Source organism: Necator americanus, chromosome II (assembly GCF_031761385.1).
Source record: "Necator americanus strain Aroian chromosome II, whole genome shotgun sequence".
Classification (NCBI taxonomy): domain Eukaryota; kingdom Metazoa; phylum Nematoda; class Chromadorea; order Rhabditida; family Ancylostomatidae; genus Necator; species Necator americanus.
Window position 1 is genome coordinate 7876935 of NC_087372.1, and position 15521 is coordinate 7892455.

Genomic DNA, 15521 nt, shown 5'->3' on the forward strand with positions numbered 1-15521 from the left:
ACTATATATTTTGATTAGTCTGACTAAAGACTAACATTTGTGAGTTTTTGACGATATTGGTTTGGTTTTATGTTCAGTATTCTTTTGTGCTTCTGTTATCTGTATGGACAGTCGTTAAGGATGCGCTACGAAGTCATCACCTACCTACTATTGCTGCAGAATCGGGTATACACTTCCAATATATTAATCTGGAATCCAACTATCGGCTACAGTCATGTTAAGTTTTTGGGGAACATAGCCGATGTGCTGACTCAAGATGGTCATAATGTGGTATGTACTCTTACCTTCTTCTAGTTTTTTATCTACTGAAGTTAATGTTATGTGAAATTCTTAAATGAATCCATCTTTTCTGGCCCAGCGTTTATTCCCTAGTAATGGCGTCTAGACCAGAAAAAGTGTATTCATTTATGAATTCACCTTTTCTGGGCCAGGCACCATTACTGGGAGAATTAGAAGCTGAATTTGTGGACTTCACCGAGGACCGAGCTGCAAACGATTTGATTTCAAATACATGCAATGAACTTAAGATAATTGCTTATATTAACTTGTTTAGACAATCTTCCATCCAGTTATGGATCCACACATCAAAACTTTTGGCAACCGTCTATCAGCAAGAACCATCTCCTACGAACCAGACGTTCTTGATACAAATGATTGGCTGAAATTAGAGTCAGTTCAATGTCATGATTCTACAGTAGTTCTTTTAAACTTGTTCGAATAATTAAGTGCTGAGTGTCCTCAGAATTGATTTGTGATTCCATCCTATGAAAATATGGTTGCACTAATTTAAAATTTAAGTATCAAACGACCTTCGTTATGGGATTCTCCACCCTGTGATAGTCTCTGTTTCAAATGGGAAGACCAAGATACTATCTATGAGCAAAGCATCAAATATTGTAAAGGCTAGTCATGGTACTACGTAATTATAGTAGTTGGTAACAAACGTCATCAAGATTTAGTTGTTTTACAGAACTACTCAAGGATCAAGAAATGATATCCAAGCTGAATGATTCGAAATTCGACATAGCTTTCTCCGAAAGCTTTGATTTGTGCGCCCCAGGATTCTTTGAGGTGAATTCGGTATCATTTCTCGCACACTGTCTTACTGAACTTTCAGTATGTGCCATAAAGTCTAGGCAGTGAAGCAGACTTAACCCGTTTAAAACCACATTTTATCTGCAAATAAAAAGTGATTCAACTGATGAAATCTTACATGATCTTACTATTCTGTTGTGCACGCGATGATTGAGAAAGGCGTGACTTGCACCAGACAATTGACTCCCTTCCGCTTCGCTGCGGCAAGGCGGAATGTGGCGCCAGAAAAAAGAGAAGTGACCCAAAATTGTCAGATAGATCTTCAGAAAAATAGAACTTGTTTAAGACGTTCGGCTCCTTCTCTTCTACCCCAACTCTGACCACAGTTGCGAGGCAAACAACTACCCATCCCTTGAGAATATGCATAGTCATCAGCTGTGAGCATAGAAATTTCCTTGGAACTATTGGAAACAGAAGAATGGACTCTATCGTCAAAAGATATGAAACTCGGGACAAACTGGTGAAAGAAACTATATTGAATATAAGTTTCAGCAATCAAAGGAACCCCGCATACGAGTAAGATTGCTACCAGCATGTGATGGATCTGCTTTAACTAAACGCAATCAGATGTTCTAGTGTATACTTTGGGAACGTACAAGCTATATAACATCCACTACTACATGGCGGAAGATTCCCATACTTTGCAAAAAGGTGCTGTCGTCCGGGACATCGCCGAAGCCCATAACCTGAAAGGTCAATTGCGTGAAAGGTCAGAAATCTGCCCGTCATCTGCATCGAAAACTACACCTACACTATACTACGGGGATGTTGATGAAAGGAAGGTAGGTGGTTGTGCGATAGCTTTGAGGAACGACTGTAACAACTTGGTGGAGAAATTTGGCCCAATGTCGCCTAGATGCTTCTTTGTACGACTGCGGGATCGCAGCGGACGTAAACTCTGCATCTTAAACCCACACACCTAGTGGACATTGTTGGAATCGACGCAAGTGCGAAGATGGGAGTTGAACAACAATCCAAAGTGGTAGACAATGGAATTATCCAGCGGAGCGTACGTCGGATAACAGTGGCCGTCTTCTGGTCGACTTATGTGAACAGACGATCATCCCTTCCACGTTTAAGAGGAACCATCAAAGCAATCAGCTCACGTGGCAGGGGTCAACCTTTTTAACCCCTAAAGGACAGCGCAGGCGGAAGATGAAAACTCTCATACTTTAGCTCGACTACGTTTTGAAAGAAACATTCCTTAGCTAGATATCCGAGAATCTAGAGCCATGTGGGGCGTCGCCACCGTCAAGTTCTTCTCAGCTTCAAAATAGAGTTCCACAAGAGAAACCGAGGAATTCCTCTTCAACCGAAATTTGACATGACAGGTCTGAAAGATGAGAAATGCAAAACAAAATCTTGCCAACGTGTATCTATTTATGTTCGAGTACGAACCAGGAAGAAGTTTTGCGATGAAGGTTCCTTCACAAAGTGCATCCAGAACGCAGCAAAGGAAACACATTCGATGTAAACACCGCGGATGGAGTTTGCTTCTGCATCAAGACAAAATCCACGTACAATTCTGTATGTGTCGCTCGTAGCACTGGTGATTTCAACCAGAAAAAGCGTCTAAGAAGAATGTTGCGTCGTCAACTGTTATAACGCAGCAAGACTGCTATAACGGGTGGACGTCAATGGTGAGGGTGTTTGAAGAGGCGTGGGAGGACAAGAACCCGCGGAAAGCCTATGCTTTACTAAAGTAGCATAGTGCAAAGATGGAAAGATGTTCTCCAGTCCTCAACACTGCTAGTAGAGTAGCTGCCGGAGAAGCAACACCTTCAATTTAGAGGGAGCACTTCAAGACCTTGCTGAACCGGCAAGCGCCTTCAGCTCCTGATTTCAAGCACGTTCATAGACCGACGTATGCGGTTAACAAGCAACCACCAACCGAGCCGGAGGTTCATGATCTGTATCCAGAGGATGAGAAATGGAAAATCCAGTGGAGACGGAATTAGCGCGGAAATGCCGAAATATCCTCCTCCATTGGGATTCGTGAGATGACAGAGGTCATCTGCTTAATATGGATGAATGAAAGGATACCTGACTCGTGGAGACACGCTATCATAATTCCTCTCCGTTTTGGGGAGGATAATCCTGGGCCGACATATTATTATTATTTATTATTCTTATTATTATTATTATTGCGTCGCAAAGAAACAACGCGCGACGAACAAGCTGGCTTTCTTTCCCGAAGATCTACGATTGACCAGGTGTTCAATGTTATGACAGTGACTGAAATCTGACAGCGGTACTCGAAGCCAATACAATTAGCCTTTCTAGTCGCTTACGACTCTCCTCATCAAGGCAATCTTCTCAATGCGCTCCGCTCCGATGGAGTGCCAGGAAAGTTTGTTGGCTTGCTTGATGACATAAATCAACGAACAATTGATGCAGTTCGAACACCATCCGGATGTACAACGTCGATCTCGAATACGCAGATTATGTTGTTGTATTCACAGAAAGCAGCGCAAAACTTCAACATGTCGTCAACCTTGTATAAAAGCTAGCTGCAGCCTATGGACTACAACTACGCCGCGATAAGTGCAAGCAGATATGAGTCTCTTAGAGACCCCAAACGGAAATCAGGAAGGACGGACAATCGATCGAACCGTCGATGAGTTCTGTATGCTAAGGAACAACACCAGCTACGAGAAAGATATTCACCAAAGATGCGCTAAACCTAATTCGGCATTCAACTTCTTAACGAAATGTCTTTCGTTGACCCCATCGCAAACGAAGTCCTGCTGCTACTCTGCAATCTGCAATTCGCCCCATCATGATGTACTAATCGGAGACTTGGGCGGCACCGTCTACGGTGATGGAGAGGATTGCACAGAAAGAAAGCTGTTTAGACGGCTCCTAGGCTACTTTTGGCCTAGGATAAGCCACAGTGAAGATCTTTATGCGGGAATCAATGTGGTGTACAGGAGTGGCGGATGACACCTGGAAGATGTCAAGATCTTGCACCGTCATCGAGAGTGGCCACAGAAAATTGTCTTCGCTTCTTTGGTCATATGTTAAGAAGACCGGCAGAGCGCTTTGTTCAACAAGTTCTGATGAGCTTGATGGGCTCAAGCTGGAAGAGGCCACCTGGCCAAAGACGGAAGTTCTGGACTGAGGTGGTGAAAGAGGACCTGGGCGTGGATGAGTAGTTCAGGCGAGATCCAAGGTTTCACAGGATATGGATTAGCGACAAATGGATCCATTCTGTCCAAACTCTCGCAAAAGATCGAGAAGGTTGGGCAGAGCCATGTTCGAAGATGGCACACCTCGGCGAAGATGCGGGTAATAGCGTCAGGCGATGCCATCAGCCCACCGATTGAGTCAAGTGAGTCAAGTCAAGCAATAAAAACTGAACAGTTAGCTAGAATTTTTATCTGATCACCTTGAATAAAAAGAGATACATACGATGCAGTCACATTGCAGTCGCAGTAGCTCAATCCTAGTCAAAGGCCAAAGACACTACATTTTATGTTTGAACATGTAGTAAGTTTTTTTGTGCACAAATTTATCAAACTGCTTGTGAGCCCACCATTAGTAATTTACAAGCAAGAATTAGCCCTTTTATGAGGGTCACATGAGTCTCGGAAGTTATAGCAAACCCTAAACATCGGAATCATATTGATCCGATGTGTAGTAAGGTCAAAGCGAGATGAAGGACGGTGCAGTTGGAAGCGGTGTGGTGGTAATAGCTGCTGGAATCTATGTGAGATCATCACGAACCACTGCGGGAAATGGTGTCAGCGAGGATCCTTCTTAGATTCTAAACAGTACGTACTGGAGCACCACTTCGGGCCCAGCCGCTTACGCAAGTGCACCATGCTTCATGTCATTTTAAACCTCACTATAGTCGGGTCAAAAACCAAGCAGCCGCGTCAAAACTGCGGCGCTCGAGTAAACGACTGCTATAGAGATGATTTCCTCATCTCCACAGTCTAATTGCTGCAACGAAGGCTTCCACTTTTTTTACAAATAGCGCAGCATCCGACGCAATCGCATGAGACTCTAGGTCGTTTTCACCGCTTTCACCTGACTAAAACTTCGAAGCTTTACCAGAGTAACAATATTACTCTATACTTTGGAAGTGAATGTGGAAATATGAGATAACTCTGCAATTACAGGTGCTCGGAATTGAGAATGTGGTGATGGTATCCGCGTTGGGTATGTTACCACGCCTGTACGAGATAGCAGGAATGTCCGAAGTTCCCAGTTTTGTTCCCGGTAGCGTTACGCTTATTCCCAACAATAATACGAGTTCCACTTGTTGATATTTTAGATCCTCTTACTCCATACTCTGACGATATGACTTTCATGGAAAGATTAACGAATCTGAAGGTACATATCCAAATGAAGTCCGAAATGCGACGTTGGGAGCAAATGTTTTGGGAGGTGTTCAATGCAAAATACCCAGGATTCCCAACAATCGCAGAAATTAACAACGTAAGTTACAACTCTATAAATTTTTATTCTTTGCTAACTCCGATTTTCTTATGTGCCATTTGGTCGACTTATCATTCTGTTTTTATGCTCTTGCATTTGTTAAGAGGAAAACAGCGTTGATAATGACGAACGTAAATGAGTTCGCGGAAAGTGCACGTCCGACGACGAATATGATACGATATGTTGGCGGTTCAACCTTGTACCCCACGAAACCACTAACAAAGGTATGGTTGTGATTTGGGATGCATATTTGTTTCTCTGAAAATTTCAAACATTGCGATCCTAGTGAAGAACTTTTATTAGTCTATTTACATAGTTAATTGTAGTAGTTGTTTGATGTAATTGTACTTCTTTGTTCTCGATATTTGAGACATTTTTCCCATTAAAAGTCATTCTTCTTTAGGATTTAGAAAACATACTCAACGAAAGGAATGCGACTGTATTTTTCTCGTTGGGATCACTAGCACAATCTAAGGACATGCCGAGAAGTATTAAGAATGGTTGGTTATTTCTGCAAATATTTTTCGTTTCGGCAAGACTTCGAAAACATGCTTTTTACTGCGATAACAAAATATATTGTCGAATATCTCGTTGTTCTTGAAAACTTCCGCGGTAGAAGTGTAACGCTGCAGAAAGAAAGTCCCACGAAAAAACGGTATGTAGTCGTCTTCATAAAATTCGGACACAATTCATCGCGCACATCATAGTCGTGCTTCACGACTTTTTTTCTTGTACACAAACATTTCAGAAGAAGCCCCATTATGTGAAAAAAAAGCAAATTTCGTTCTAGTGAGTTTTGAATGATAAATTACAGTATCACCACTCAGCAAGCTGGTAAGACACCGCTGTTATATAAATGTTACCTTTCTTCTACGTGTCATTTCTTTGTTACTGAGAATATTCTTAGCACATTTTCCTCGTTTTTAATACGATTCCTGTAGTTGAAAATGCCTTCTTTCTTTTTCGCATTTTACTCTTCAATCTCTTACTTTTCTGCTGCTATTTCAGATATCATTAGTACATTCGCTTCATTTCCTGATGTAACATTCATCTGGAAATACGAAGGTGACGACATTGCTTCGTTCGAAACCCAACCAAACATTCATTACTTGAAATGGGTCCCACAGTTTGACTTGCTGGGTAACTATAAGTTTTCTTCACATTGTTGGTAAGACTGCGATGGTGAAAATTGCAGCTGACAGACGACTCTCGTTGTTTATCACACATGGCGGCATGAATTCAATGTTGGAAGCTGTAAGTTTTTAGGGAGATTATCCTCTTGATCGATTTTAATGTTTCTTAAGCTTTTTTCATCAGCAAATTGAAAAGTTCTCATTTTTTTCCTTCCTAATAACGTCTTTGATTTCATTAGACCGATGGAGCGAACATTTCACTTCGTAGCTTGAGGAAGATATGTGTATTTCTCGTTCTCACTCGTGTCTTCCTGAACAGAGCAGCAAAATAATTCTACTGAAATGTTGACCATACCAGTCTTGTAATATCCACTTTCTTTCAGATGTTTTGTGCAAAAAGTATGATTGTTATCCCACTATTTGGTGACCAGCAGTTTAATTCTAAGAACATTCAACGAAGAGGACTCGGAACAATCGTTGAAAGGAACCACCTTAATAAGAGAACATTAACGGAAGCAATCAAAACAACATTAGGGAACAAGTGAGTAGAATGCGGGAGTTTCTTCAGTCTCCAGATAACCTAACCGCAAAACATGAAATTGCAGAAAAATTACTCGGGAATCTGAATTTGTCGCAGCACAGCTCGTCGGACGACCACAACAATATCGCGATGATATTGCCAAATGGACGAGAGCTATTATAGAACACGGCAAAATGGATCATCTATTGCTGCACTCCAGAAATCTGAATTTCATGCAGTACTACTGTTTAGATGTTATAGCATTTGTTGTTGGCTTAGCATCTAGTATTGCATTTTTAACGTTATGGTCTCTGAAGCAAGTGTTTTCTAGTGTGAGAATTATCAAGTTAAAATCTAATTAAAGTTCTTCTCTATTTTATCATGTCACTAGTGGCGTCGAGGAAGATGTGAAGAAGTGGCTGGCAAGGATAATGACTTACTGCGTTGCGTAGCAGTTAACATCAGACATTAGACTATTGCGTTGCTCCTATCTCATGCTCACCAATCTCACGATCCTGTTCGCTTACGTAGTATTAACGAATAACTTTGAACTTGCAACAGTGATTAATTATCACTCTTCAAATTCACAAGGATGAAGAACAGCAGCGTTAAATTATGAGTGGATTTAGATAGCACTACGGTTGGAGTTTAAAGGTATCACCCCACGAATCTGGGATAGTAAGGGTTTAAGGTGGATTATGCCTATAGGGGTTTGTAGATTGTGGGCAAGAGGGTGATTCTGTTTATCTTTCCCTGTATCATTGTAAACGGACGACCGCGGAACGCTGTTTCTTGCGAAGTCCTCCATTGCAGCGCGCCTCCTTTGCCCCCCTCCCCTCTTGCGATTCGTCGGAAACCCATTCGTACAAATCGCAGGCGGGGCGGCGCGCAAACTTTGCACATTGCAACAGAAGCCTTCGTGAGACACAGCGTTCCGGTCGTCCGTTTACATTGATAAAGGGAGAATAAACGGAATCACCCTCTTCCCCACAATCTACAATCTCTTCCCCACAATCTATAGGTCGTAATCCACCTGAAACCCGTACCACACCAGATTCATTGGGTGATGCCTTTAAAATACTTGGATATTTTTGTTCGTTCCTTAACTTTTTATTGAGATTTTATTTTATTGAGACTCTCATTTTGTTATTTGAATTCTTACTTTACCTTTTAGTTAATTAGTTAATTTGGACTGATAAAACAATGAGCTACTGTTTGTTCCCGTTCGATTGATTCCTTCCGCTACTAATAGTCTAATAAAGTATGAGGGGCACGGTATCTCCGCAAGCACCTTACAGACACAAATCCGATGGACAGTCATCATTGTACCGACTTTATGCTGTGTTTTGGAGTATCGATTTGTTGAGTATGGACTTATATGGAGCTTAGAGTCAAAACCGCATGAAACGACAGTTGCCTAAGCTGTTGCGGTAGAGCGTACTGGTTAGAATCAATTGAGGACTTGCCACCACCGTTCATCGCTGCACTTCGCGATTGTCCCACCTCGATTCCAACCATTACGCTCCATCGCACCGAGTTCATGTCGTTTCGACACGACTATACTAATACAACAAAGTGAAACACTTTGGCACAACGATATTAAAAAAGAACTTTTTCCGACATCACTTGAAAACTTTGAGTGAAACCTTCTCGAGATGCAAAATCCAGAGGGAAAAACTCTCACGCTGGATGGTGATTGGCTCGTCTCGTGAGATCAACGAATAACACTGTACTATTTGTTCTCTTAACTAAAGATTTTACCTTCAATTTACATTCTAATACTCTGATACTTCTAGAAATATTCCAGTATCCCTTCTTCATTTTCTACGAAATTCACTCTTTAGCATCTGCTACCCTGCCAGCTTTATGTTTTCCTTACTTTCGTAGGATCAAATTTGGCCATGTTATTGCATTAGAAACATCACAGACGACTGTGAACTTTGAGTGAAACCTTCTCGAGATGCAAAATCCAGAGGGAAAAACTCTCAAGTTGGATGGTGATTGGCTCTTCTCGTGAGTGACAGTAGGATTGGTGGAACTTAAAGGCATCACCCCACGAATTTGGAGTGGTAGAGATATGGGATGTAGTATAGGTAATCGAGGTGGGAGACCCCGAAAAAGTGGGTGGCTCCGCTCATCTCGCGCTAAATCACCCCAAAAACCGGCCTCCAAAATGCCTATTCGAACGACGCGAACAAGCAACGCGCCACTGTTGCGCTCCGCCCATCTGCCCGTGACTCATCGTGGCTCTTTATGACGCCCTCATGGGCAATTTGCTTTCTCTTCTCGGTTTTTTCTTATCTCTTTTGTTATTTTTGTGTTTGTATTTGCCTTTTTTGTATTTCTTTTCTTCCTGCGTCATCGTGCATATGTTTGTGGCTGTCCTTTTTCGTTTTTTCTTGCTATTTCGCTTTCTTTCTTCCTTTACCTTATGTATTATTGTCTGTCGGTTCTTATACTTACTTTTTGCCTCTTTTTTCGTCCTTGCACTAGTATTTTCACTGTGTTTATTGTTCTCTGTCTGTTCTTATGCCTTCCTCTTGCCTCTTTTCTCCTTTTTCGTCCTTGCACTTTTGTTTTTCATTGTTTCTGCCTTTCCTCCATCTGTTTCTTTCCAGGTACTCACGCCGCTCTCTCTCTGCCAGTTATTCTTTCTGTGTGATTCTATTTTGAAGGTAAGTAGTGCCACTTTATGATTGTTTCTAGTATTTTCACTGTGTTTATTGTTCTCTGTCTGTTCTTATGCCTTCCTCTTGCCTCTTTTCTCCTTTTTCTTTCCTATTTGTGATGTTGTTACAGAATTGTAATGACGTTGCTTCTCAAATAAATGTGCCTACGTTTATGAAATCAAACACCTGACATGTAGACAGTTATATGCGTTTGCCGAATACAAGATCCGCATACTCCCATTCATACATATATGAACACATACAGTTTTCAGTCCACATAAAACACACATATACATACATAGATTTACATTTCCTTCCTTTATAGCATCAAGTTTGAAGCTTGATGCCCTTGAAAATTCATTGTGATTTATAATCTTTTAATTGCAATCAATCAATGTCAACGTCGCAGATTGTTCTCTCCTTCCAGACGAAAAGCGAAATTCAGTAACTTCAGACAATGGCTAGACGTAAATGCTGTATTTGCCATATGAGCTTGCCCGAGGCTTATATGCGAGTGTTCTCCTCAGTGATTGGGCAGGTCGCAGTTCTGCTGTCTGCAATGGTGTTATTCTGTGGCGCTTCTCCAGAGGAATTGAAAGTCTTATACATGGATATAAAAAGAAAGAAAAAAATGAGAAGACTTTGCGACGTACATTTTATCGAAGTCGTAAGTTCAGATGCCTAAATGTCTTCCTACATGAAGTTATTAACAATAGTATGAGTTATTTATACAGGGACAACCTATGACAACTGAGGTAACGTCTTCCGGAGGGATTTTGTACTGCTCAGAAGGCGTGTATTATGTACTTAGCTGCGATATTCCACAGCAGCTGCTTACGAATCTGCAAGGTGTTTTGAGTGGTTTCGATGTGAGGTTTTGTTAGCTATTCGGTCTCATAAACAATATCGTTTCATAGTTCACAATAAGCAATTTGACAGGATAGCTTCGTCCTCGGCGAAGATGATATATCGACATTTTTGAATTCTTGCCTGTCCCACCATTATAATGGCAAAGTGTGGAGGGATCGAGACTTGAAGTTTCCGATGACAGACGAGCCCCAGCCTACACAAGTAGTAGTCGAAGAGGTTCTACAGAATACAGAATGTAACATGTGATATCTGGTGCTTATAATGTGTGATAGGATGATCTCGAGATAATGAATAATGGGTATATAACTGTGAATAAGTAATAAAATTTGTCTTGTCTACTCTTGTTATTTTTTCTTTCTGTGAGAACTAATATCACGCATTTTTCTTGTTTCGCTTTCTTTCTATCCCACCTGCTGTCCTTCTCCTTCTCCCATCGTTCTTTTGAAGACCTTATTCTTGCAAAAACAGCATCGACTACTTCTGGTTCTGGATTTTTCATAGCGATTGGACAGGGAATACCACTACTTGTCTCCATCTCAAGAAGCTGCTAGAAATTCGGTAGTTACAGAAAGTTGCGTCAAAAGTTGCAACAGCAACAAAATCAGACTTGAACGAGTTCTAATTATCAACCAAAAGTTGATTAGGCGAATTTGCATGAGATTCACATGTTTGTCGTGAAGAAGGACAAGCCCACGCCAGAAAGATAATGTCGAGATACCAGACTTATTATTAGAAGAATAAATTAGAATGCGATTTATGACAATTCATGTGCAAATTGAAAATTTGTAAATCATTTATGTATTGTGCTATTGCTATGTCAGGTGTTTGATTTCATAAACGTAGGCACATTTATTTGAGAAGCAACGTCATTACAATTCTGTAACAACATCACAAATAGGAAAGAAAAAGGAGAAAAGAGGCAAGAGGAAGGCATAAGAACAGACAGAGAACAATAAACACAGTGAAAATACTAGAAACAATCATAAAGTGGCACTACTTACCTTCAAAATAGAATCACACAGAAAGAATAACTGGCAGAGAGAGAGCGGCGTGAGTACCTGGAAAGAAACAGATGGAGGAAAGGCAGAAACAATGAAAAACAGAAGTGCAAGGACGAAAAAAGAGGCAAAAAGTAAGTATAAGAACCGACAGACAATAATACATAAGGTAAAGGAAGAAAGAAAGCGAAATAGCAAGAAAAAACGAAAAAGGACAGCCACAAACATATGCACGATGACGCAGGAAGAAAAGAAATACAAAAAAAAGGCAAATACAAACACAAAAATAACAAAAGAGATAAGAAAAAACCGAGAAGAGAAAGCAAATTGCGGTGCCATCTAAATCTACTTAGACGGCTGCGCGGGCGGTCGCGTCGCGGCGCGCTGGCCCACTGCCACTTCTGCCGAATCGGAGGCCTTTCACAAGCGTGAGGGCCTTTAGCGTTAAAAGGCACTCGTAGCTATTCGACCTGAGGTAAATAGGTGAAAGTGATAACTTCACCTTTGATGCACCTATTTCATTGCCTATTCTAGGTTTAAATATCTGCTAACTAAGGTAAGTTATTTCTAGATATATATGTTCTATGTTGTGACTTCTCTCTCATATAAGTAGTCTTTATTTCTTGACATGTGCTAGCGTGAAGTTGTTTTTGGCAAGAACGTCAATGATTCATGGCTTCTACAACTCACGGCTTGCACAACCCTATCTGTTAACACATTCTTTATGTAGTTGAAATTTGGGTTTCTTTCACGAGTTGTAGCCATATGTCCCACACATTTCCAATTATGCTTATCTCTCCCCTTTAGGGACTGCATTCCACCTTACTCTCCTTTTTCGTTGTGAAAATCATTCCATTTCTCCTCTGAATTGCTTTTCAGATAGTCGCTGTGTTGCTTTTCAGATAGTCGCTTTCAATTATTGACTAGTCGAAGGTGCGGTTTTCGGAGAGAATACTGCTTTGCTGGGATAGTGATTTGGAACCGTTCGAAGTAATGATTTCGCAAAACTCATAGTGATTTTTGTGTATTACAACGCTTCGTAAACCTCCATCTACGTCCATATTTCTTTTCACTCCATCTGCTTTGCCTTATACTTTATTTTGGGTATTATAGGAGTGTAAACTTGTTAAATGCATGGTTATCGCTACTGAAAGTCTCTTTATTTCGGAGTCGTGCAATTCAAAGTCCTATCTTCGGCAATTCAATAATTAAAAGCGATTATTTGAAAATTAGTTCAGCGCGGTTTAAAGGAGAAATAGAATGATTTCAGCAACGAAGAAGGAGAGTAAGGAGGAATACAATCTCTAAAGGGGAGAGATATCATCAGTGGAAACGTGTGGCAATCATCTGGCAACAATTCCTAAAAGAAACTCAATTTTCAACTACATAAAGAACATAAACACTAGCTGCAGAAAAGCGTTGCAGGAGGATCTTTTGAAGTACAGGCAGAAGAAGATTCTAGAAGCAGCACAAAGAAGAACGAGTCTAAAGAAGTGCCGCAGGGATCTCCGCGAATATAATATTCCGCTAGCAACCTTGCTGAACGAAGACGGGACTCGCACATCTTCTCGTCGTGAGATGGAAATCATTACGGAGAGGTTCTACTCGAACCTTTTCCGTTCATCAACTCCTGTGTCAAGCCCAATCATCCCCACTGGCGAAGCTCCACCACGGATTCTCCCTTCGGAAGTACGAGTCGCTATCAAGAGCATGAAACCTGGCACAGCCCCCGGACCTGATTTTATTTCAGCAGACTTTCTTCGGGCTGGTGGCCATCCGCTTCATGTAATCTTAGCAGCGCACATGACATCCTATCTTCAGAAAGAAAGGATCCCAGACCAGTGGAAGACCTCGCGAACCGTTCTTATCCATAAGAAAGGTGACCGAGAGGACCTTCGGAACTACCGTCCGATATGCTTGCTGAGCGTGTTATACAAAGTATTCACCAAGATCATCCTCACACGCATATCTAGGACGCTGGATGAAGCCCAGCCTCAAGAACAAGCTGGATTCCGCCAAGGGTTCAGCTGCTTGGACCACATCCAGACCGTGTCGAGGGTCATAGAGGTTTGCCGGGAATACCGCCTGCTCCTTGTTCTAACCTTCGTCGACTATGAGAAAGCCTTTGACAGCGTAGAAACGAATGCAATACTGTCAGCGCTGGTCGATCAAGGTGTGGACGCGTCGTATGTGAGGACATTAGCCAATTGCTACGAACGATGCACGACTAGGATACAGCTTTTCCACCGCCCTCTCACCATACCCATTGGAAAGGGGGTACGACAAGGCGATACTATATCGCCGAAGCTGTTCACGGCTGCATTGCAATGGATAATGAAATCACTATCCTGGGAAGAAAGGGGCATACGTGTTGATGGAAGATTTCTTTCGAACCTTCGTTTCGCGGACGACATCGTTCTCTTTTCGAGCAGTACCAATGAAGCAGAAACGATGCTCAACGAATTGAACGAAGCAGGGAAGAGAATAGGACTACGAATAAACAGAAAGAAGACACAGTTCATGAAGAACGCGCACTGCGAGGACGGAGGAGTACAACTTGAAGGCTCCCAAATCGTGGAAACTCCGTCATACGTATACCTCGGACGTTCCATGAACATGGAAAACGACTTGAAGGAAGAACTGAATAGAAGAATGAGAGCAGCATGGGCAGCATTCGCAGCCGTCAGGGAAGCTACGGACCAACTGACGGACCATAATCTTCGTGCCCATCTGTTCGACTCGACAGTCCTTCCAGCGCTCTGTTACGCAGCGGAGACGTGGGCAGACACCGCGGCCACGTCTAGGAAGCTACTTACTACCCACAGAGCCCTTGAGAGATGTCTCCTGAAGTTTAACCGGCGCACACAACACCTTGCCGGTCTTCGTAGCTCCGACTTAAGAGGAATGTCCCGTCTTCGCGACCCAGCGGAATATGTATCGAAAGCAAAACATAGATGGGCCGGTCACATCATGAGAAGAATCGACGATAGATGGACTAAAAGAACGCTAGAGTGGATCCCAAGGGACGCTAAACGCCCCCGAGGGAGACCGCCAACGAGATGGAGTGACGTGTTCGCTGCACGGATGGACCAGCTGAGAGCTCAGCTAGATACGGCTCAAGGACCTCGTCAACGTCACTCACGAAGCTTGAGAACATCTTGGATGACAATGGCGAGGGAACGAAATGAGTGGAAGAGATGCTGGGGCCCGCACGTCGAGTGAAGACGGGCCATCTAAGTATCTAAGTAAGTATAAAGAACGCGTTAACAGAGAGGATTTTGCTAGCCGTGAGTTGTAAAAGCCACGAATCATTAACGTTCCTGCCAAAAACAACTCCATGCTACCACATGTCAAGAAATAAAGACTACTTAAATGAGAGAGAAGTCACAACATAGAACATATATATCTAGAAATAACTTACCTTAGTTAGCAGACATTTAAACCTAGAATAGGCAATGTAACAGGTGCATCGAAGGTGGAAGTTATAATTTTCACCTATTTACATTAGGTCGAATAGCTACGAGTGCCTCTTAACACTAAAGGCCCTCACGCTTGTGAAGGGCCCCCGATTTGGCAGAAGTGGCAGTGGGCCAGCGCGCCGCGACGCGACCGCCCGCGCAGCCGTTTAAGTAGATTTAGATGAGACCGCAAATTGCCCATGGGGGCGTCATAAAGAGCCACGATGAGTCACAGGCAGATGGGCGGAGCGCAACAGTGGCGCGTTGCTTGTTCGCGTCGTTCGAATAGGCATTTTGGAGGCCGGTTTTTGGGGTGATTTAGCGCGAGATGAGCG

General features: G+C 42.3%; 1 protein-coding gene across 4 annotated transcripts; it reads left to right on the top strand.

The window, feature by feature from the left end:
* Positions 1–69: 69 nt before the first annotated feature.
* RB195_017128 (uncharacterized protein) lies at positions 70–14950 on the top strand (the record flags this gene model as incomplete). 4 transcript variants are annotated; one of them, XM_064183983.1, is made up of 17 exons in its annotated part: positions 121–270; positions 554–669; positions 799–902; positions 971–1071; positions 5220–5319; positions 5375–5538; positions 5643–5762; positions 5942–6038; positions 6547–6678; positions 6734–6792; positions 7055–7212; positions 7277–7445; positions 9810–9866; positions 10315–10527; positions 10595–10729; positions 10800–10946; positions 13154–14950. In XM_064183983.1, 17 exons carry the CDS (start codon positions 121–123, stop codon positions 14948–14950), a joined length of 3819 nt encoding a protein of 1272 aa, XP_064039862.1. The 4 variants fall into 4 exon arrangements, with proteins under 4 accessions (XP_064039861.1, XP_064039862.1, XP_064039863.1 ...); XM_064183980.1 differs by lacking the exons at positions 9810–9866; positions 10315–10527; positions 10595–10729; positions 10800–10946; positions 13154–14950 and having other exon boundaries at positions 70–270; positions 7277–7553; XM_064183981.1 differs by lacking the exons at positions 121–270; positions 554–669; positions 799–902; ... (9 more) ...; positions 9810–9866; positions 13154–14950 and having other exon boundaries at positions 10318–10527; positions 10800–10976.
* Positions 14951–15521: the final 571 nt, after the last annotated feature.